A 24,960-nucleotide genomic window follows, 5' to 3' on the forward strand; every position below is an offset into this window, starting at 1 on the left:
GATATTTCATAAACTAACATGTTATTTTAGGAAATTTATGAATTTACAAAAACAGAAAATGCATGGCTACATAGCTATGGCAGTAGAATTTTGACAGGATTGCATTTTAAGATTAGAATTTTCTGAAATACAAAAATTTTGAATACCCACAAGTAATTTCTGAAATATGTGGTTTTTGGAAAAGTCTAATGCTTTTGTGAGAGAGGTAAGAGTGGGCTTGCATATAAGCTATGTCAAATTTTGAAGTGCATGTGGTTTATATGACACTAAAATTGTAAATATTTCCTTAAATAAAATGCTTCCACATAAACTGAATATACCATTATCATCAGTAGTCTGAAATATCCATACTGTTAATAACAGGATTTTGTTAAATGCTTCATGAATAAGAATTTAGTAATTTTAAGTACTTCTGTGTGTAGATTATGTGTATAATACAGAACAAAACAAATATTTAGGGAGCAGAATTGTAGTGAGTGGAACCATTCCGCATTGATGTGTCTCAATGGCCTTCACAAATTTAGGTGAAGTTAACTTAGAAGACATATGATAAGATGTTGCACAAATCTATTGGAAGGAAGTATGAGATCCTAGTGAAGGAAAGTGCAACCAAGAAGAAGAAATAATTTTATAGACTCTATAAAACAGGGATGCACTGATGCAGAAATAAAATACTGTCGCTTAAAAGAATATTTATGATAAGTAGATGTCAATACATGCTGCTCACCAATTTGTTGACTGAGAAAATTAATGAAGAATGGAACAAGCATTTCATTTAAATTTTTTGCTTATTTCAGGTACATATAAAACTCCACATTCCCTCAAATGGTGTCGTATATTGTTATAGTAAATACAACTAATTTCTACATTATGTTGCAGTAATCTGAGGTTATTAAGGTGAAATGACAGAAATTCACTTGTATCCAACCTCAAAAAATGATGTCTCAGCTAATTGCACTGTGCTGACCCCATGTATGTGTATTTGTCTGTGTTATCCAGAGGGATTGCAGCTGAATACTAATTTGATGTTATTGTGCATGCCTGCTTCATCTGTTTTGTCAGTGGTACACAGTTATGCCCCTTTGTTTACAAAATAAAGTAAAAGAAACCAATCTAGAGCAGGAGGTCTGATGCATTTGAGAAAATTACAAAACAACATCTTTTACTCACAAATGTGAAGAAAACTACTTGTTATTTGTGTTCTTATTGCTAATAATTTTTTTTATTACTACCTGCTATTATGCACAAAGAATGACTTGGAACTTCTCAGATTGGCTGCTGGGAGTAAATGAATCAGGAAACATAGGCTTACAGGACTTGTTTCTGTTCAGTACAAATGTTAGTTGGCAAAAACTACCTTACATGATAGCACTGTTTTGGAGTATTTCATAATATATAGCAAAAAAATTTGAGTTTCCAATTCACAAAACATTAAAATGATTGCTACACCAAAGTCTAACTTCCATTTTTGTTTCTGGTACATGTTTGTTCCCTTCATGTGCTGCCTGCCTTGTGAGACTAGTCTATGTTCATGGCAGAGACCATATACAGTTACACTCAGCACGTACCTCATGAAATGCTGTGTTACTGTGTATGCTTACTGTTTGTAACTTTCAGCTGGTTTTGCATTATGTTAAAACTGATTTATCAATACTTTATCACTTCATATGTGTTTTTAAACTTTATTGTAGGATGGAAGCAGCACAGATTCAACATACTCCAAAATTCACAGGAAACTTCAACATGGAAATGAAACACCTGAGTGGATACCCTTACATAATTTGTACCAAGCGCATAGGTATTAATAATACCTGCAACTTTTCAGGCAGCCACTATCAAGTGTTGTGGAGAAAGTTTTCAGTGTAAGCAAGATGTTAACAGACAGTGGTAAAGATGATGAAGCAAGTTGAACTTACCAAGTGCCTTTTAACTAAAGAAAACACTATTTATTAGCTCCAGTGTAAATGTCAGTTTTTATACATTTATATAAATGACTTCATGTTTCAAAGAGGAGCTGATTGTATTCACATGTGACAATAATGCCTCTGCTAATGATGTAAACTCATGGATTAAATACAAAATATACTTCTTCAAATTCCCAATTTTTAAGTTATTTCTTTTGTAATTTATTGTAAATAGCCTTTCTAGAAAATCTGAAATAATGCTTACAAGTTTTGAAACTACAGTGCTCCTGATGCCTCCCAAAATGCTCTGCATTGTAAACACAAATAGTGATGTCCTGTTAGTTGTAGTAGTAGTAGCTTTATTCATCCGTAGATCTCTTTTTACAAAGATGCATGACATGTCACAGTATTTACAAGTTTAGGTCAATTTAAAATAAGCTAATTTGTATATACATATATTTACAGACTTCTAGTTAGAGACATTGATTAGATTTACTCCTGATTACAATACTTTTTTTACAAATAACTTATTAAATAATGGAATGCCACACTGTTCACTCATATCTCACAATCAGTCACTGCTCACACTATACACAAATTGTTTCATAGCACTTCACTCACTAGACACACACACACACACACACACACACACACACACACACACACACACACACAAAGGAAGAGGTGTTAGTATTGTGCTATGCACAGCTTGGGGTTAAGTATTTCTAGAAAGGCAAAAAAGAAGGGGAAAAAAAACAAAGTGAAGGTGTTATCTGGAATGTTGGATATTTTATAATCATTGTTATTTATTTGTATAACATTTTTACCTCCAAACAGCAGAGCATACAGCTATGACACAGAACTTTATTGGATCTTGTATTTTAGTAATAATTTTGTGGCTTCAGTGGTCTTTGTAAATTATGCTGGCAATGTTTAATTGCTCAGAATCATAAACCACAATAATACACTATATTTTACAGAACTTTTGTTCTGCCCATTTCTATTATAATAAGGGTTAGGAGAGAGACTTCAACAAGCGAAAATGGAGATAAAATTTTCTTGAAAATTAATAATTAGTTCTCCGCAACTGGAATGCTGCTGGACACGGATAATACACAATACTGCCTGTACTGCACAAGGCCTGATCACAACTTTAGAAACATGCATGAAGATAAATTGATAAATGAAACACAATATTCTAAATTTTTGAGTCCTTATATTGATACAAATTAAAACTGAAGCCACATGTTACACATCCCACAAAATATTTCAGCTGTGCAACTTTTTTGCAATGGATAATTCCAGAATTTGGAAATGAAAATGTCAAAATGTTGACTTGCTTTTCCTATTTTCATTCACCACTGTCTTATGGTAGCATATTCTGGGATAACATGTCACTGGTAAAGAAAAAATTTGTTCCACAACAACATGTAATAAGGATACGGTAAAGTGAGCACTGCACAACCTTTCATAGAAAGCACTACGCACAGATGTGCTTACTGACCACAGCCTCACAATACACTGACTCCCTTGTAAAGTTTATTAACAAGAAATAAATCAAAATTCGTGAATGACAGTCACTGTCTTACGTACAGGTAAGAGGCATCTGTTTCTTCCATCTTCACAAAATTTATGCCTATCATTTCCTTGGTTGACCCAACTCTCTCGTTCCTTTCATGTTGCAGTTTGGGATCTTCTTGGGCAGTCTTTCATTTCTCATTCTATTCAAATTTTGTTTCCACCTCCCAATATTCAGTTATTTCCTCATTAATAGATAGCGTGTATGTTTAATTCATTCCTACCTTTTTCGTTTTTTAATAAATCTCTTCTTGTGCAGAACTTCACCTTCCCCAAGAACTTCTTCTCTGTTGCTTGTATTTTGCCAGCATCTTTTTTTTCATCCAACTCTTGCTTACCTGCAACAGCAATAGTATTGTGGGAGTGAGATTATTCCAAGTGTAAAACATAGTCACTGACAGAGACAGTACATTCTCTATAGCTACTGTTTACTGCTATCTGTGCTTCCACCCTGCTCTCACATAATCACAGTCCACGCTTTTTTATGTATACTAACTGAGTGTCAATTGTATCTTTTTTTTTTCCTTTGGATCAGTATATGCATAATTTCCATTGTGGTTAACTTACCTACAAGCTAAGAAGATGAATGCCAAGCAGACCATCAAATGTGGGGTGACAATGCCAGAAGAACGGAATTGAACATACAGTGCACATGGTGATTCCGCACTCAATTTGGAGCTTCCTATAAACATTTAGCCCACCATTAACATTGTGTCAATTGCACCGTGGAACAAAGTCAAAGTGCCATCTCACCTGTCACAACAACTCGACCTGTGGCTTAGAATGTTGAAACTGCCATCTGCTGCACTTAGTGTGTGTAGTGATAAATGCAATTAATGCTTACCATCATCACTTTGGACACTCAAATATTAACGTTAGCATCAGATATTTTTCATGCCATCCCAGTAAAGTATAAATATCAACATCTTAAAGATGTCAATAATTACTGGCCGGTATCCTTGTTTACAGCATTTTCAAAAATTATTGGGAAAGTAATGTACTCAAGAGTGGTTAGCCATCCCAACAATAATGGGATACTTAGTAAATCACAGTTTGGATTTCAAAAATGCCATTCCACTGACACACCAACATACAATTTCACTGCCCACAAAATGTCACCAGTGGGAATTTTGTATGACTTACCCAAAGAATTTGATTAGGTGAACCATGACATCATGTTACAGAAATTACAATTCTATGGTATAAATGGAATGGCATATGAGCAGTTTAAGTCGTACCCACAGAACAGGAAGCAAAAAGTTTCTTTATATGGTTTAAGTGATTTAAGGAAGTTTGCTACTTCATCTAACTAGGATGAAATTACATTAAATGTTCCACAGGGTTCGATCATAGGTTCCCTTCTGTTCTTTATATATGCAAATGACCTCCCTTCTTATATGGAAAAAGAAGCTAAACTGGTACTGTTTTTGATGATACAAGCATCATTATTAATCTAGTAAAAGAAACTCGAGTAGAAAATGGTACAAATAATGTCGTTGAGAAGGTTATTAATTGGTTTTCTGTGAGTGGGCTTGCTCTGAACTTTGAAAAAACACGGTACATCTAATTTTCTCCTTCAAGGAGTACAGTTACTTCAATAAATATAACACATTAACAAAAATCAGAAGCCAGGGTAGAGCATACTAAGTTTTTGTGTGTACATATAGATGAGAATCTTAATTGGGAAATTCATATTTTGGATCTCCTAAAGTAACTAGGTTCAGCCAATTTAGAGGATATAGAAATTAGGAAGCTAACATACTTTGCATACTTTCATTCTCAGATGTCATACAGAATAATATTTGAGGGTAACTCAACACTTAAGGGGCTCCGGAAAGGCTCAAAATCATGAAAAGTTCAATTTTTCCTTTTTTGCGTTTTCTGAATCTGCAGACTATTACCTTTTAATAGATATATAATTTATTCAATTCCGAAGACTACAACTATTTTTAAATTTTTTTTGAAATGTGTTCTACATGGGCTTGACCCATTGTGGCGCTGTTAAACTGCTGTCAAATGGTGTTATTATTAACGTCCGTGTTCATCAGATACATTTTAGTGATGTGAGATAAAGTATGTGTTGTGGCTAACCTATTTTCAGAGACTTAACAGCACCTGAACTGTTGAAAAAGTGTATTCACGGAAAAACTCAAAACCCCAATGAAAGTGTAAATAGTGTTATATGGTCGAGAATCCCCAAGACTGTATTTGTTGGAATAGAAACACTTCACTTTGGTGTGTATGATGCTGTTGTGACTTTCAATGATGGCAACATTGTAAGGTGCAAGGTATTTAGAAATATGGGAATGAAGATAAGTTCTAACATGGTACGAGTGATGCTTGCTTTAGACAAGGAATGCCTTCGGGCTGCAGACAGGGCTGTAAAGAGTCTAGAAATACAAGCAAGAGTAAACAGGAGGAGGAACAAGAGGGAGCTGGAGGAGGAGTTTGCAGAGGATGAAGATAATCCATCCTATGGACCTGGAATGCACTAAAAAGTTAATCCAATCTTTGTCGCTCGATTCCCAAAACTTTTATTTTCTCATACTAATTACATGTTTTCTAAGGATCTTCCAAACATATTTGTTTCAAACTTTCAGTAAATGTTACACAGCTGTGAGACCGGGCGTGAGTCGTGCTTCAGTAGCTCAGTTGGTAGAGCACTTGCCCGCGAAAGGCAAAGGTCCCGAGTTCGAGTCTCGGTCGGGCACACAGTTTTAATCTGCCAGGAAGTTTCATATCAGCGCACACTCCGCTGCAGAGTGAAAATCTCATTCTGGAAACATCCCCCAGGCTGTGGCTAAGCCATGTCTCCGCAATATCCTTTCTTTCAGGAGTGCTAGTTCTGCAAGGTTCGCAGAAGAGCTTCTGTAAAGTTTGGAAGGTAGGAGACGAGATACTGGCAGAAGTAAAGCTGTGAGACCGGGCGTGAGTCGTGCTTCGGTAGCTCAGTTGGTAGAGCACTTGCCCGCGAAAGGCAAAGGTCCCGAGTTCGAGTCTCGGTCGGGCATACAGTTTTAATCTGCCAGGAAGTTTCAAATCTGTAAAAAGTTCAACTTCCTACCTCAAATACTTTGTGAGGAAAGATGTAATTTATAAGTGTTATTTTAACATTGCAAGTATAGGGCGTTCCGGAGCCCCTTAAGCAAAAAGTATTCACTGCTCAAAAGAAAGTGGTTAGAATAATGTGTGGGGCCCATAGTCGCACATCTTGTAGGCATCTGTTTAAAACATTAGGACTCCTTACAACAGCCTCACAATACATTTACTCAGTAATGAAATTTGTTCTCAACAACATTGACCAGTTTAAAAACAACAGTGACATTCCTGACTATAATACCAGCAGAAAGAAAGACTTACACTATCCTCTACTTAACCTGTCTTTGGCACAGAAAGGGGTAAAATATGCTGCTGTAAAACTTTGATATGTTACTACACTCCTGGAAATTGAAATAAGAACACCGTGAATTCATTGTCCCAGGAAGGGGAAACTTTATTGACACATTCCTGGGGTCAGATACATCACATGATCACACTGACAGAACCACAGGCACATAGACACAGGCAACAGAGCAACCACAATGTCGGCACTAGTACAGTGTATATCCACCTTTCGCAGCAATGCAGGCTACTATTCTCCCATGGAGACGATCGTAGAGATGCTGGATGTAGTCCTGTGGAACGACTTGCCATGCCATTTCCACCTGGCGCCTCAGTTGGACCAGCGTTCGTGTTGGACGTGCAGACCACGTGAGACGACGCTTCATCCAGTCCCAAACATGCTAAATGGGGGACAGATCCGGAGATCTTGCTGGCCAGGGTAGTTGACTTACACCTTCTAGAGCACGTTGGGTGGCACGGGATACATGCGGACGTGCATTGTCCTGTTGGAACAGCAAGTTTCCTTGCCGGTCTAGGAATGGTAGAACGATGGGTTCGATGACGGTTTGGATGTACCGTGCACTATTCAGTGTCCCCTCGACGATCACCAGTGGTGTACGGCCAGTGTAGGAGATCGCTCCCCACACCATGATGCCGGGTGTTGGCCCTGTGTGCCTCTGTCGTATGCAGTCCTGATTGTGGCGCTCACCTGCATGGCGCCAAACACGCATACGACCATCATTGGCACCAAGGCAGAAGCGACTCTCATCGCTGAAGCCGACACGTCTCCATTCGTCCCTCCATTCACGCCTGTCGCGACACCACTGGAGGCGGGCTGCACGATGTTGGGGCGTGAGCGGAAGACGGCCTAATGGTGTGCGGGACCGTAGCCCAGCTTCATGGAGACGGTTGCGAATGGTCCTCGCCGATACCCCAGGAGCAACAGTGTCCCTAATTTGCTGGAAAGTGGCTGTGCGGTCCCCTACGGCACTGCATAGTATCCTACGGTCTTGGCGTGCATCCGTGCGTCGCTGCGGTCCGGTCTCAGGTCGACGGGCACGTGCACCTTCCGCCGACCACTGGCGACAACATCGATGTACTGTGGAGACCTCACGCCCCACGTGTTGAGCAATTCTGCGGTACGTCCACCCGGCCTCCCGCATGCCCACTATACGCCCTCGCTCAAAGTCCGTCAACTGCACATACGGTTCACGTCCACGCTGTCGCGGCATGCTACCAGTGTTAAAGACTGCGATGGAGCTCCGTATGCCATGGCAAACTGGCTGACACTGACGGCGGCGGTGCACAAATGCTGCGCAGCTAGCGCCATTCGACGGCCAACACCGCGGTTCCTGGTGTGTCCGCTGTGCCGTGCGTGTGATCATTGCTTGTACAGCCCTCTCGCAGTGTCCGGAGCAAGTATGGTGGGTCTGACACACCGGTGTCAATGTGTTCTTTTTTCCATTTCTAGGAGTGTAAAATGTCTGACAGACAGTAGCAATAGTTCCAAAAGTACATTGAAGTAATATCTATATTATGAGAAGAAAAGTTGCTACTCACCATATAGTGGACATGAGCTGAGTCGCAAATAGGCACGACAAAAAGATTTTCACATTTAAAGCTTTTGGCCAATGGCCTTTGTGAACAGCACCACACACACACACACACACACACACACACACACACACACGACTACAGTCTCAGGACACAAATGCAACTCGCACACACGACTGCAGTCTCAGGTAACTGAAACCACACTGCAAGCAGCAGCACCAGTGCATGATGGGTGTGGCGATGGTGGGCAAAAGGAGGAGGCTGGGGTGGGGAAGGGGAGGGATAGTATGGTGGGGGTGATGGATAGTGAAACAGTGAAGTGCTCCAGGTTGGGCGGTGGGCGGGGGAGTGGTGGGGGAGGGGGGGGGGAGTAGCTGAGAAGGAGGGAAATACAGACATAAATAAATAAATAAATAAAATATAATAAAATAAAATAATATATAAATAAAATGGATGTGGTGGTGAAATGTCAGCTGTGTAGTCCTGGAATGGGAGCAGGGAAAGGGCTGGATGGGTGAGGACAGTGACTAACAAAGGTTAAGGCCAGGTGGATTAGGGAAATTTAGTACTGCAGGGAAAGTTCCCACTTGCACAGTTCAGAAAAGCTGGTGTTGGTGGGAAGGATCCATATGGCACAGGCTGTGAAGCAGTCATTGAAATGAGGGGTATCATTTTTGGCAGCATGTTCAGCAACAGGGTGGTCCACTTGTTTCTTGGCCACTGTTTGTCTATGGCCATTCATGCAGGTAGACAGCTTGTTGGTTGTCATGCCTACATAGAATGCAGTACAGTGGTTGCGGCTTAGCTTGTAGACCATATGACTGGTTTCACTGTGATAGACCATGACTGGTTTCACTGTGAAAGTGCATGTACGTGGAATTATTATTATAATGAACAATATCCATAGTGAGCCATACTCAGATGGAAAGCCTTGCACCAAGAAGGTAATCACGTTGAAATGTAAGCTGAATTTGTGCATGAGCCAAGGAGGCAGTGAGCTGAATCAGTTAGTAAGCCAAGTGTGTAAAAGGTGAAATGGTCTCTGTATCACCTTGTGATCCTACTGTGTGTAGCTGGGAGTGATAGGGGAGCATTGAGTGGCTGACAAGAGCTAGCTCACCTGTGATGTGTTCCGTATTGAATCAGCAATGGTGAGCACTGCTCTAGCCTGACAGCTCACCTGCTCTTGCAAGTCAATTACTTGCAGCTCTCTCACTTCCACAGAACATTATCTCTCACTGTGAAGTGTTAAATGGGCTGGCATGACAGCTCCTTGCAAGCTGTGTTTTCAAATCAAGAGCAGAAATGAAAACCAAAGTTATTTCTGCATTAATGCAACATTCAAATGACCTGAACTTTCTTTGAGTGCTGTTCACTTACAGCTGACTAAAAGCTGCTCTCGGCAATAAATTACATAATCATATACATAGACGTTGTCTACAGCACGTTTTGTTTTGCAGATTGGGTGATGATTTTTACAACAGTAGTCTATGCAATAGGAGTGATTCAGCAATTAGGATGGGAGTCTGTTGCAGCAGCCTGCCCTAGAATCTTCATTCCATTCACTGATGCCACTGGAGAGATATTTTCAATGTGATGTGCTAAATCTCCTTTTCTTCAAACCACTGACTGCACATTCAGTAGAAGGATTTAGCTCTTTGAATGAGTTCAGGAAAAGATTGCCCTTCTGCAAATAACATAATGAATTTGTCCATGATATCATTGTAAAAACTGTCTGCATGATAATGCGATAGTGCAGTCATAATAAATGGAATGTACAAATAATTAAACTAAACTAAACTGTTTAACTCTCTGTATTTTTCCATACAAAAATCAGAAGTCAGTTGTGCTACCGACGAGTGTGACCAAACAAAAGGTAAAGTAAAGAGAAAGAAACCAAGCAGTCAAATGAAAGAGCAGGGTTATTACCACAACAGGTCGATTCTTACCACCCTGGGGTCTGAGTGACTTGCCATCGCTTTTTTAACATACGCAATCTATCTTTCTATCTTCCACGAGGAAGAAACTATTAGTCTACTCCTCTTTTGTATCTGTCAGCAGTACTTACAATATTGGCACAGGAAGGTAAGTACTACCCAGAAATTTTGAGATAATTTTATACATTTGACAAGAATTAAATTCTTCAGTCACTTATCAGACTAAATTTACTCATCATTCTCTTCCCATTTTGTTGAGTTAGTCTGTACAGATGCAGTATTTTAAATGCTGTTATGTGAAAATTATGCAACAGAACTCCAGTTATTCAAACTCCAACCATCCGGATCACCAATTATCCAGATTGCTTTCAGAAAATGAAATCTGAACTATATGACTAAAACTGCTGACTTCATTCAATAGTTGTTACTCTGTGCAGTACATTGTATGTTTCTTTAGCATTCTAAAATCAGTCCACAGCAAACATACTAAAAGACAAAATTTTCCAGTGAACAATGAATACATTATGTGCATTGCTGTATGTGCAATATGTGCAATGTTGTATTTTTGGTGCCTGACTACATCAGTTTGTGTCATTACCTTACTGGTTATATCAGTTTGTTGCTATACATTCTGTCTTTCATGTCTTTTGTTTAGTTTCATAGATGTGTTTCAATTATTGTGTAGCATACATCTTCTAAAAGGAAATGTGTTGTCTCATCATTGGCAGACAAAATGAAAATCCTTGAACAATTAGATAAAATTTTGAGTGGTAAGCAACTAGTTGAGGCATTTCATGTGGGAACTCAACAGTTTCAGACACAAAAAACTCCTAAGTTTTAAACTTTGGGTCTGTCCTTGAGAATGAAGGTGGGAGTTCTTTGAGTCAAGCAATGAAAATAGCAAAAAACAAAAGCTTGAAGAGGCCACATTTAAGTGGTTTTTGCAGCAGCAAGCATTGTCAAAACCTCTTTCAGGGCCAGTAGTTTGACAAAAAGTAAAACTTTTAGCCAATCAAATCAACAGTTTGTCTTCATTTGAAGTGAGCAATTGTTGGCTACAGAAGTTCAAGGCAAGGCATTGTAATCATGAGTTGGATTTAAGTGGTGAAAAACTATCAGCAGACCAAAAAGCAGCAGAAAATTTTATTAAAAAATTCAGAACTGAAGCAGAATCTTATGACCCTGAATTTTTATGCAACAAAGATGAGAAAGGCATTATTTGGAAGACTTTGCATGAAACAACATAACTCTTAAAAGGGAAACTAGAGCTTGTGGCCATAAGGTTAGTAAAGACCTTGTTACTGTGCTGAGCTGTTCCAACTCTACAGGTAACCACAAAGAATTCCTTCACTGATAGGAAAATTGAAAAAGCACCAGGCTTTCAAAAATGTGAAAAATCATACATCTTTTACAAGAATCAGCAAAAGCCTTCGATGACTGCTACTATTCGATTTTCATCCCTCAATAAAAAAAAAGGGGGGGGGGGGCAGTAAGGTGACATTAATTCTGGACACTGCAACTACACCACCTACAGAAGGATTTCTTGATAGAGAAGATGAACATTTCAAAACAGTCTTGCTGCCACTGAATGTAGCAATTTTGCTGCAGCCAATGGACCAATTAGCCAATGGCCATGCTACAGTGGTAACATCAGTTCCCGTCAGATCACCAAAGTTAAGCACTGTCGGACTTTGCTAGCACTTGGATAGCTGCTCATTCTGTCTGCTGAGCACTGTTGACAAGTGGGGTGCACTCAGCCCTTGTGATGCAAATTGAGGAGCTACTTAATTGAGAAGGAGCGACTCCAGTCACAAAAAACTGACAACGGCTGGGAGAGCAGTGTGCTGACCACACGCCCATCCATATCCTCATCCAGTGATGCCTATAGGCTGAGGATGACACGGTGGTTGGTCAATATCATTAGGATCTTTCAAGGCTTGTTTGGATGGAGTTTAGTTTAGTTTAGTTACAGAAGACAGCTGTTGAGGAAGCTTTTGATGGAAATGAAGAAGGCACTGTGGCTCATCACTTAAAATTTAATTTAAAAGAATTCTCATACACAATGACAGAACTGTGGAATCTGGTGAAGACAATCACATTAAAACCACATTGGAATAAATTGAAAGCTACACTCCTGGAAATGGAAAAAAGACCCACCATACTTGCTCCGGACACTGCGAGAGGGCTGTACAAGCAATGATCACACGCACGGCACAGCGGACACACCAGGAACCGCGGTGTTGGCCGTCGAATGGCGCTAGCTGCGCAGCATTTGTGCACCGCCGCCGTCAGTGTCAGCCAGTTTGCCGTGGCATACGGAGCTCCATCGCAGTCTTTAACACTGGTAGCATGCCGCGACAGCGTGGACGTGAACCGTATGTGCAGTTGACGGACTTTGAGCGAGGGCGTATAGTGGGCATGCAGGAGGCCGGGTGGACGTACCGCCGAATTGCTCAACACGTGGGGCATGAGGTCTCCACAGTACATCGATGTTGTCGCCAGTGGTCGGCGGAAGGTGCACGTGCCCGTCGACCTGGGACCGGACCGCAGCGACGCACGGATGCACGCCGAGACCGTAGGATCCTACGCAGTGCCGTAGAGGACCGCACTGCCACTTCCCAGCAAATTAGGGACACTGTTGCTCCTGGGGTATCGGCGAGGACCATTCGCAACCGTCTCCATGAAGCTGGGCTATGGTCCCGCACACCATTAGGCCGTCTTCCGCTCACGCCCCAACATCGTGCAGCCCGCCTCCAGTGGTGTCGCGACAGGCGTGAATGGAGGGACGAATGGAGACGTGTCGTCTTCAGCGATGAGAGTCGCTTCTGCCTTGGTGCCAATGATGGTCGTATGCGTGTTTGGCGCCGTGCAGGTGAGCGCCACAATCAGGACTGCATACGACCGAGGCACACAGGGCCAACACCCGGCATCATGGTGTGGGGAGCGATCTCCTACACTGGCCGTACACCACTGGTGATCGTCGAGGGGACACTGAATAGTGCACGGTACATCCAAACCGTCACCGAACCCATCGTTCTACCATTCCTAGACCGGCAAGGGAACTTGCTGTTCCAACAGGACAATGCACGGCCGCATGTATCCCATGCCACCCAACATGCTCTAGAAGGTGTAAGTCAACTACCCTGGCCAGCAAGATCTCCGGATTTGTCCCCCATTGAGCATGTTTGGGACTGGATGAAGCGTCGTCCCACGCGGTCTGCACGTCCAGCACGAACGCTGGTCCAACTGAGGTGCCAGGTGGAAATGGCATGGCAAGCCGTTCCACAGGACTACATCCAGCATCTCTACGATCGTCTCCATGGGCGAATAGCAGCCTGCATTGCTGCGAAAGGTGGATATACACTGTACTAGTGCCGACATTGTGCATGCTCTGTTGCCTGTGCCTATGTGCCTGTGGTTCTGTCAGTGTGATCATGTGATGTATCTGACCCCAGGAATGTGTCAATAAAGTTTCCCCTTCCTGGGACAATGAATTCACGGTGTTCTTATTTCAATTTCCAGGAGTGTATTTCAACCAAAGATGAGGTACAGAAAGATGAAAAGAAGAACCATGAAAAGAAAGAGAAAGAAAGAGAAGCAGCAGGGAACAAAATATCACTTGAAGACATAAGAAAGATCCTTTTGAAAATTCTTAAATGTTCTGACTGCAGTGCAGTGCAGTGACTGGCTTGTTGTGACTCTTCACACCCTGGATTTAAAATTCTCAATGACAATTAAATCATTTAAAGTGTGAGAGAAGTGAGAGAAGAAACCAATGGCCAGGAGGATGACATTGTCACTGAACCAGATGTAGTAACATCAGCTAGTCAGGCATTTGTGTGACTTGACACTGGGCGAATATGGATGGAGCAGCAGTCTGAGTCTGACCACATACAGCTGCTCACTACCAAGTGGATGTGAGATTTTGGTGCATGAAAATGACTGTAGGCAGTAAAGCAACTGACTCTGATGTCTATGTAACTACAAGGAGACAGAATATGTGGGCAGTACATATCTGCAGGAGGTGAAATTCTAGTACTGCCAAAACACACAAGTACAGGTGGAAAACAGATGAGACTCTCTCATCCCAAAGTCCTCATTATCAGTCTTCCGAAATCAATGCTTCTTTCTTACCTGAGGAAGAAATTAACAGTTCCAGAAGCTACAAAAAGATTTTTCTACTTTAAATGTGTCTACTGCCAGTTCTAAAATTCACATCCATCTCTTTGCAACTTTACAGTTTTCTCAAATGAATTCTTCTTATACACCCATGGCAGATATTATTATTATTATTATTATTATTATTATTATTATTACTTGTGTTTGCTGTATGCTGGAAGAGATAACATGTGTCATATGAACAGCAATTTCTCAATATATCAATATATTCTGAGGCAGGCCTCCACCACACCATCCCACTCTTTCAAACTTATTGCAGAAATTCAGGAAAAGCTGGTGTGTCTGCCCTTCTAAAATTTAGTAACCCTTGTTAATGGGTTTAAATTCAAATCAGACATATTTCTTTATCTCCTTTTGTAATTAAAATAAAATCTCAGACCAAAAAAAATTGAGTTTAGTAACATATCCCTATTTAATGAAAAAAAGATAAGTTCACACACATGACAATAAAAGTTGTTCAGTTTTATGCTATCTGTGACTTAATGAGTCATATGGAAGGGTGTTTTAACTAACATTACCTCTAAAAAAACTGCTGCTAGACGGATTCATCAGTAAAAAACTGCTGGTTGTGCAAATGAAAACATTATCAACACAGCTTCACAAATTTTATATTCTTTCCTTATTTCACAGCATTGTGGTGCTTGTTGTTGAGCCCTCCTTGCTTTCAATCAAGTTTCACCTTGTCTTCTGTTAGGCAACACAGAGTTGGTGTCTCCAATGGGCTAATCTGTGTTTCATTTTACATTTTACAAAATGACCACAGTCTGTACCACAAATTCTGTTCATTTTTATTTCTGCCCATCCAGCTGTTAACTACCCAAAATACAAAAAAATATTCAATGGGTTCTATAATTCCATTGTTAAATTATACAATTTTCTTTAAAATTTGTTAATTGTACATTTTTTTTAGTCTGAGCAGTAGTTGTCGTGCTACCAGATCATTGTCTTACGTCTTAATCTCCAAGCAAAACCCACATACTCCCATATTAGAACACACCACTGTTTACAGTAGAGATAGTGGTTGGTGTGCAAGCTCACCCGTTCAGTTGGCTGCTTAGTCTGAACAACAGCTGGGCTATACCTGACTCTTTAGGTGTGCTATCGACTCTCAGTGCCCCTTCAGCCTGGAAGGGCAACAGTGTTCATATTATACACATAAGGCATAGCTACAGTTATATAGAAGTATGTGAATTTTCTATGATTACTAGTGCACCATGGCACCAAACAGAAGGCATAATGCTCCATGTCACTAGGCCTAACCCCGAATCTCAGAACATCCATGAACATGAGGTGAGGGTATATAGAAAGAAAACACGAAGAAATGTGATGGGTTATGTGCAGACTGCTTCTCCAGAAGATCATGATTTAAAAATTCGACATTAGGCTGATATCACCTAATGTCTTCATAAGATGGGCTTCCATTATAGAAACTGCCAATCAACTCTACAGGAAAGGGATTAGAATGTGTACAACTTGTTCATGTGAATTAACACTGAAGGTTTGAAATGACACTAACAAGGATAGATCACAATGCTGTGAGTTGAAAAGATTAGCCCAGCAACAGCAACATAATTCACAGTTTGCTTTACAACAAACATTTATTCATATAACTTTTATTGCTTACTACATGGACATGAATTAAACAATTTTCTTTCAGAGTGAAACTTAACAGAAACAGTCTTTGCCATAACAAGTAACCCAAATACCTTGGTGTCACCGTTGACTGCAACCTTTCATATAGAAAACATCTTGAAAATACTGCTGCCAAGATAAAAACTTGTAACAATATTATTCAAAAATTTTGTGCACTGATGTGGGGAGCTTCAGCAGATATCTTGCGCACATCATCCATTGCGCTGGTCTTCTTAGCAGCCGAGTATTTTGCCCCAGTGTGGCTAAACAGCTGCGACACCAACTTGATCAACATCCAGTTGAACCACACTGTGCAGTTGATAACTGGGACAATCCAATGAACACTGATTTATTGGCTTCCTCTGCTGAGTAACATCCATCCACCCGCAATCCACAGAAGTGAGGCCTTGCTTAGGGGAAACAGCAAGACACAGGATAACCTGGAATTACCCATACCAGAAGACACATAAAGTTTATGATGAAATAAACTCTGTTCAAGAAACCCACCATTGTGGTAAGCAGAGGAACTAGATGCCAGTAATACTGGTATGAGAGACCTGTGGAACCAAAGCTGTCAACTTACTGAAAATCCTGAAGAGCATGAGTGGTTCCGAAAGTACAATTATGATACTGCTGGCACAGACATCGACAGAAAACTATTGGTCAAACTGAACAGAGCTCACACTGGGCATGGATGATGCGCAGGCTCTCTTTACAAATGGGGTGCTACAGAGTCTCCGGTTTGTGACTGTGGGACTACGAAACAGACAATCAAGCTCAGCAGAGATGAATGCCACTTGCATTCCTACCAGGGGCATTGGAGCAACCTCATGAAAGCTGATGACCTAGATATTGACATTTAGTTAGTTTTACATGTAGTTTTGTATTTTCATATTCCTGTTATACATAGTCTTACTAATGTTATATACCTGTAATTTTAAACTGCGTGTGAGCCATATGAATAAATAAATAAAAATTCTTTCTTTTAAAATGGCTAAAAACAAGAGTCATACAGGAAATTACGAAATGAGAAATTATTTTAAATACTTGAATGAAGAGTGTATATTTGAGAGTTGCAGTATCAAGCTAAGGGACTTAAATACCTTAATAGTTTCTACTTACGGAGTACTAGTGACACAACAATGGGACTTTCGTCAAATTCCAGTGCCTGCTTATAAATCTGTCAAGAAAAAGGAGAAAGACAGTAATAGCTGCTAACTTCAACATTAATATTATAGTTGAAGGCAATGATACATCAAAATTCCTTGACAGAAAATTATATTATGGCTTCAAGTAATTTTTTTCTTAAGCTACTAGAGTAAATACAAAATGAGAAAACTTGTATTGATAACATTTAAGTAATTACATATTTAAAGATTTTAGAATCGCTGACGACTCTGCATTGGTGACTGAACTACCAATACTAATGGGGAAATTTCATTCAGTGAAAGCCACATAAAAAGAAAACTCATTGAAAAAATTTTAGTGTATTTAGTAATAATGTAAGAGAGGTATAATGTCCTTTTGACAAGCATATTTCAAGTAGTAGTAACTAAATGTATTTCAACCAGTAGTAACTTTGCGAAACATTAAATGAAAGCATTTCATTTAGAACCATAGGTAACAAAATAACTAGTAGACTTAAATTAATCACTGAAAGTATAAAAATTACTGACACTGAAAAATGTCAAGTCCACAGCAAACAAAAAAGTAATAATAACAAGCATATTACTCTATCAAACAATAGAAACTTCAGGTTGGAATATCATCAATACAAGGAAAAAGATCACCTAATCAAACAAACGTCACACACATATGGCCACCATATACAGCAGCTCGGTCCAAGCTGCTGGAGATGGTGATAATGTGTGTGTATTAGGTATGGATGTTTGTGTGAATGAATGTGTGTGTGGGAAATGGAGTACCAGCAGTTTGACAGCAGAATACTGACACAACACGATGATGTGATTTCCATACTATTTATTGGTAAGCACAATATATGTAACTCATGTAATCATTATTAGCATACAGAGCATGCTAACTACCACTGTCTCACCTGGCAGTGATCCTTCTTTTACTGAGTCAGAGATGTTATGCTACCACAGAGGTGTGTCCCCCAGCTCCCCTCCCCCCCCCCCCTTCCCGGAGTGTGGGAGCACATGAGGAGAGACTGAGATGGGGCATCACCTGTCGGAGGTGATGTAGGCAGCTGTAAGTTGGTGGATGCAATGTGTGATGGAAGACACGTCATAGGCAGCAAGGTGTACCAGGGGTGTGTGGAATGCCCAGAGCACAACATTGGTGGTGTGACTAATGGGTTGCTGCCAGCAGTGTCAGCAGATAAGGATGTTGTCTCGGCAGGATTTTTAATTGTTGCTGGCTTGGTGGTGGTATTTGAAGAGGGAGGCGTATTAGAAGGCCAGAACAGAGTAGCTGTACGGGCACCAGATACCATTCTTTTTACAAACTATTTTAACTGTGCAGGCCCAAGCACCAGCTCACAAAAATTTGTCCACCACAGCTTTAACTGTTTTAAGTTTTTGGGGAGCTAGATGGCAGAGGTGACTACAGACAGGAGGACTTGATGTGGTTGTAATGTGGTGGACTGTATCATCCCACATGGCCCAGATTGTATGTGGTCTAATGGGGGAGCATGGAGTGAGCGCACTCAAGTGGGGGTTGTGATGCTTCACTAACCTGAGAGGCATCAATAGTAGCAGCGCCACAGTAGTGATAAGTGTTGAGATGACGAAGGTCAATGACATGCTGCTGAGCTGCATGTAGTGATGCAGTGGAGTTCACAATTTGTCTCTGTAGTTGTTCATTGTTTAGGCACATGACCTCATTATCATGATATTATGATGGGTACCTGACTGCCTTTAATCATAGCTGGTTGAAAAGTGCTTCACTTTGAAGCTTCAGATTGAGTGGTGTGTCCAGTGGCAGCAGTGTGACCGAAGCTGCTACAGTGCCGACAGGTAGTGTATTGCTGACCACACCACAGATCAGATGCTGGCCATCCTGCAGTAGTTGGTAGTACCGGAGGAAATGAACTCCCAGAGCTGGGTCAATTATTTCAGCCACTAGGACTGTCCAAGGTATTTATGTGTCTGTGCCAAGGCCGAGCAAGATGTGTGCAGTTCCAGTAACTGCGATTTCAGTGTCAATGGCTGTGTGCAGTTGCAGTGGCTATGGCGACAGTGTAGAAGGCATGTGAGCAGGCAATAGAGTACTCACATCAGCCCACATATTAGTGAGGAAATATGTATGCAGGTGCCTGTCATGGACAAATAGAGCGAAGAGAAGATAGCGTGCTGTTGCCAAAAGCAGTATCTTTGATGATGAAATGTAGCTGTTGCTCAGGTGTTTAGCCATTGTAACAGCACTGTCTTGGTAGTTTTGTATTTATGAGAAGCTGGAACATCCAAAAGCAAGTTGCTTATAAGTTCTGCACTGTCTCCAAGGTGGTTAAAAGGAGTGGTGAACTCTCATCACCCCCAATAATGCCACCAGCCGACATCAAACGCCTGCTGAGAGCAAACACAATGCAAGAAGAATCCAAGCAGAACAATGGTAGTTGTGGATGGTGGTGGATGGTATGATGGTCATCAGTGGTTTAACTGTAAGGCACCATCACAAGGTGTGAGTAGCATGGTGCAGGAGGAGTGGGAGTGTTGGTGTGTGGGACAGGCAGGAAATGCGACTTGACACAGGGTGGCACATGATGAGGTGGCTTATGACATGGCTTGGGGGGCATCAGCATCATGCAGCAATGTGTGTAGAACCAACACCTGTAGGACTTGAGTGGCTATTCAAAGAATGGTCGTGTGTGTGAGTGCTGTTCTGGGGCTGATGCAGTAGGTGTGTCTTTCTCCATGCCAGATGTCCGAGATGGTGGAAAATGTATGTGAGAGTGTGCAATAGGTTTTGGAACTGTAAAAAAAGGGAGGTGTGGTCTAATTATTATCCAGTGGCATTGTTTGTGTCTCATGGAGTTTGTGCAGATGTGCACACCTTTGCAACACTGCTGACGCACGTGTGATGCCACTTGAACTAGGAGGCAGTGGCATCTGACCTTTCTAAGGCGAGGTTGTGACAAAAGGGTTCTCCGAGTTAATAGTTGGTTTTGGTGCTGGGTGCAGGTGTTGCAAATGTGAAGCATCGTGCTGGATGGGAAACGAGTCAGTTGTGATGCCCGGTGAAGCTGGGATATGGGTGACATAATAATCTGTCTTGCGGGACTCACATTTAGTCGTTTTGGTCGGAACCATATTTGGAAAATCCCAATGCACAGGTACTAAAACGTGATGTAAACCTTGATCCCGTAGTCCACTGGCAGATGAATGACAAAACAGTATGGTGTGGGCCATTGTTGTTCAACTGTAACAGCACTGTGAGAGACATCCATATGATTCAGGTCAGTAACACGAGTGTCATGTAATGCTCATGATGACTAGCACCAGAACACATGATGTTTTGTCCAGTGCAAAAGTCAAAGACACGTAGATGTTTGCGGTAGTGTTGAAAGTGGAAAATAAAATTTGTTTGGTTATGATTTGGAAGTCGGTTACGTATTATTGAGCATATATAGGTCTTTAAATATGTCTGCTTGTGTCTGTATATGTGTGTGTGTGCGAGTGTATACCCGTCCCTTTTTCCCCCTAAGGTAAGTCTTTCCGCTCCCGGGACTGGAATGACTCCTTACCCTCTCCCTTAAAACACACATCCTTTCGTCTTTCCCTCTCCTTCCCTCTTTCCTGATGAGGCAACAGTTTGTTGCGAAAGCTTGAATTTTGTGTGTATATTTGTGTTCGTTTGTGTGTCTGTCGACCTGCCAGCACTTTCATTTGGTAAGTCACATCATCTTTGTTTTTAGGTATACAAAATATTATTCTGTATTACATCAGAGAGTGAAAGTATGCGAAGTATGTTAGCTTGCTAATTTCTATATCCCCAAAATTAACAATTATTCTGATTGCAAGAGTTGTTGAACTTAATCACTTTAGGAGGTCCAAAATATAAATTTTCCAATTAAGATTCTCATCTATATGTACACCCAAAAACTTAGATACCCTGGCTACTGACTTCATTGTTGTGTTATATTTATTGAAGGAACTGTACTCCTTGCAATAGAAAACTGGATGTACAATGTTTTTTTTTTTTTGTTTTTTTTTTTTCAAAGTTCAGAGCAAGCCCACTTACAGAAAACCGATCAATAACTTTTCCAAAGGCATTATTTGTACCATTTTCTATTGGAGTTTCTTATACTGGATTAATAATAATGCTTGTATCATCAGAAAAGTGTCAGTTTAGCTTCTTGTTTCAGATAAGAGGGGTGGTCATTCACATATATCAAGAACAGATGAGGACCCATGATCAAACCCTCTGGGACGTAATTTCACCCCAGATAGATGAAGTGAGAAACTTCCGTAAATCACTTAAACCATATAAAGAAACTTTTGGCCTCATGTTCTGTAGGTATGACTTAAACCACTCATATGCTGTTCCATTTATACCACTTGTTGTTGTGGTCTTGAGTCCAGATACTGGTTTTATGCAGCTCTCCGTGCTACTCTATCCTGTGCAAGCTTCTTCGTCTCCAAGTACCTACTGCAACCTACATCCTTCTGAATCTGCTTAGTGTATTCATCTCTTGGTCTCCCTCTATGATTTTTACCCTCCATGCTGCCCTCCAATACTAAACTGATGATCCCTTGATGCCTCAGAAAATTTATACCATAGAATAATTTCTGTAACATAATGTCACAGTTCACACTATCAAAGTCTTTGAACAAGTCACAGAAAATCTCTATTGGTGACATTTTACTACTTAAAGACTCTGTTATGTGGCCAGTGAAATAGTATCTTGCTGTCTCAGTGGAACAGCATTTTTGAAATCCAAACTGTGATTTACTAAGTATCCCATTACTGCTGACATGGCTATCCACTCTTGAGTACATTACTTATTCAACAATTTTTGAAAATGCTGTGAGCAAGGATACTGGCCAGTAATTACTGACATCTGTGGTGTCCCCTTTTTTGTAGAGGGGCTTGACAATGGCATATTTTAACCTGTCTTGGAAAATTCCTTGTGTTTGTGATGCATTATAGATGTGACTCAGCTCATCAGCTGTAACTGCTTCACATTGTTTTAGTAACTTGTTAGAGATGCCATCTACTCCAACAGAACATTTATTTTTTTAAAGATTTCATAATTTTTCCTTATTTCATAATAGGTTCTGACTAGGATTTCTCAAAACTGACTCTTCCATGTACTGATTGGCTTTTCACCTACACTTAAGAAATTATTGCTAAATACATTAGCTACTTGTGTACCTTTGGTTAAGATAGTCTCATTCTCTTTAATAGTAATACTATCCACCCCAGTGGTTACTTTTCCTGTGTCTCTTCTAACGACCTTCCATACTGGCTTGATTTTATTGCCTAGTTTTTAAGTTCATCTCCAATATACATATTTTTTGATTTTCTGACAACTTTCTCAGAATGTTACAATAACTTTTATAGTGTAAAATTACTTCTGAGTCTTTACTAATTCTTTCTACCTCATACAATTTTCTTTTCCTTTCTGAAGAAAATTTAACACCTGCAGTGATCCAAGGTTTCTTTGAAAACTGTTTGATGTTACATCTAGTAATTTTTTTGGGGCAACAGCGTCCAAAAAGGGATATAAATTTACCAAGAAATATGTTGCATTTATCATTGGCATTTGGATCAATATACATCTCCCCAATTAACTTTTCTTAAACTATCTCTGAAGTGTTCTATACAGGGTGATTAATGAAGATATGCAAATATTGTAATATGTTATTCTACAAGTAAAACTAAAGAAAAAAATTCTGATAACCATAGGTCCACAAATGTTTAGATACAGAGTTACGGCTAATAAAAGATTTTGCCTGAAATTTAGTAACTTCTCTGATATGAAGTCATCGCAAAACAGTACGAGGTTAAAGTAAAGCATTTATTTTGTGGTGTATCTAATAACACATGTCCCAGATGTTTTTCTACAGTAGTTTTCCAGAACATCCAGAGAAGCAAAGACATACTTTAGTAAAATTTTTAATTTATTAACTACTTGGCCAAATTTGCTATTTAAATTCCAGACATTTGCACAAAGTTTTCAACAGAATTTGAAATGCATCCCTATTTCATAAATAACCTACAAACTACAACAGTTACTATGTGGTTTCAATTAAATACACTGTTGTCACTATGTCCTTTCACTGAACAATACAGAAAAATAACTCGTTTTAAGGTTAGGAAATGAAACAGCTCACTAATGATTGCCAACAATGACATAAACATTTCTACATTCTTAATGGAAAGTAAAAACATTCACTTGTATAATAATCTTTGTTTCTCTGGATGTTATGGAAAACTACTACAGATACTCATCTGGGACATATTTTATTAGATTCACCAGACCAATAACAACAAAATAAATGGAAATAGTGCTTTAGTTTAACCTCATACAGTTTTGCGATGGATTCATATTAGTGAAGTTGCTGAATTTCAGGCAAAATCTTTTATTAGCCCTAACTCCATAATTAAACATTTGCGGATCTATGTTTGTATGCATTTTTTTCTTTAGTTTTACTTGCGGAATAACATATTAAAATACAGGGTGATTCAAAAAGAATACCACAACTTTAGGAATTTAAAACTCTGCAACGACAAAAGGCAGAGCTAAGCACTATCTGTTGGTGAATTAAGGGAGCTATAAAGTTTCATTTAGTTGTACATTTGTTTGCTTGAGGCGCTGTTGACTAGTCGTCAGCGTCAGTTGATGCTAAGATGGCGACCGCTCAACAGAAAGCTTTTTGTGTTATTGAGTACGGCAGAAGTGAATCGACGACAGTTGTTCAGCGTGCATTTCGAACGAAGTATGGTGTTAAACCTCCTGATAGGTGGTGTATTAAACGTTGGTATAAACAGTTTACAGAGAATGGGTGTTTGTGGTTTGTGTAAAGGGAAAAGTTCTGGACGGCCGAGAACGAGTGATGAAAATGTAGCACACATCCAGCAAGCATTTGTTCGCAGCCCAGGAAAATCGACTCGCAGAGCTAGCAGAGAGCTGCAAATTCCACAATCAACTGTATGGAGAGTCCTTCGAAAAAGGTTAGTTATGAAACCTGAACGTCAACTACCCGAGGCGATGGATCGGCCGCCAGGCAGCCCGTGACAGAGCACTTCATCAATAGGCCTCCAAGAAGCCCTGATCTTACCCCCTGCGATTTTTTCTTATGGGGGTATGTTAAGGATATGGTGTTTCGGCCACCTCTCCCAGCCACCATTGATGATTTGAAATGAGAAATAACAGCAGCTATCCAAACTGTTACGCCTGATATGCTACAGAGAGAGTGGAACGAGTTGGAGTATTGGGTTGATATTGCTTGTGTGTCTGGAGGGGGCCATATTGAACATCTCTGAACTTGTTTTTGAGTGAAAAAGAAACCTTTTTAAATACCCTTTGTAATGATGTATAACAGAAGGTTATATTATGTTTCTTTCATTAAATACACATTTTTAAAGTTGTGGTATTCTTTTTGAATCACCCTGTATTTGCATATCTTCATGAATCACGCTGCAGATACCGGGTTGAGCAGCCTTACACTTTTACCTAATGGTTTCTGAACTGTACACCCTGCTAAGTTTTGTACATTAATCAGTTGTGCATCATGGACTGATAATCAATTTATCACAGGGTAGGCATGTGTTACTTGTACACCTTCTAGCTGCACAAATACATTATCTATTGGAGTGCTACTGTTTTG

The 24,960-nt window shown here is 40.2% G+C and overlaps 1 protein-coding gene and 1 non-coding gene across 2 annotated transcripts in view; both read left to right on the plus strand.

Annotated features, from left to right (window-relative positions):
* LOC126150369 (Down syndrome cell adhesion molecule-like protein Dscam2) overlaps positions 1–1,949 on the plus strand; it is a 174,095-nt gene extending 172,146 nt beyond the window's left edge. The window contains exon 17 of the mRNA XM_049915873.1: positions 1,692–1,949. Coding sequence (XP_049771830.1) covers positions 1,692–1,805 — 114 coding nt within the window. The 3' untranslated portion in view covers positions 1,806–1,949. The remainder of the gene's footprint in view (positions 1–1,691) is intronic.
* A 4,469-nt stretch (positions 1,950–6,418) lies between these two features.
* On the plus strand, positions 6,419–6,493 carry Trnas-cga (transfer RNA serine (anticodon CGA)). The gene has a single exon. It is a non-coding gene; the product is annotated as a tRNA-Ser (tRNA).
* Positions 6,494–24,960: the final 18,467 nt, after the last annotated feature.

Source organism: Schistocerca cancellata, chromosome 2 (assembly GCF_023864275.1).
Source record: "Schistocerca cancellata isolate TAMUIC-IGC-003103 chromosome 2, iqSchCanc2.1, whole genome shotgun sequence".
Lineage (NCBI taxonomy): Eukaryota > Metazoa > Arthropoda > Insecta > Orthoptera > Acrididae > Schistocerca > Schistocerca cancellata.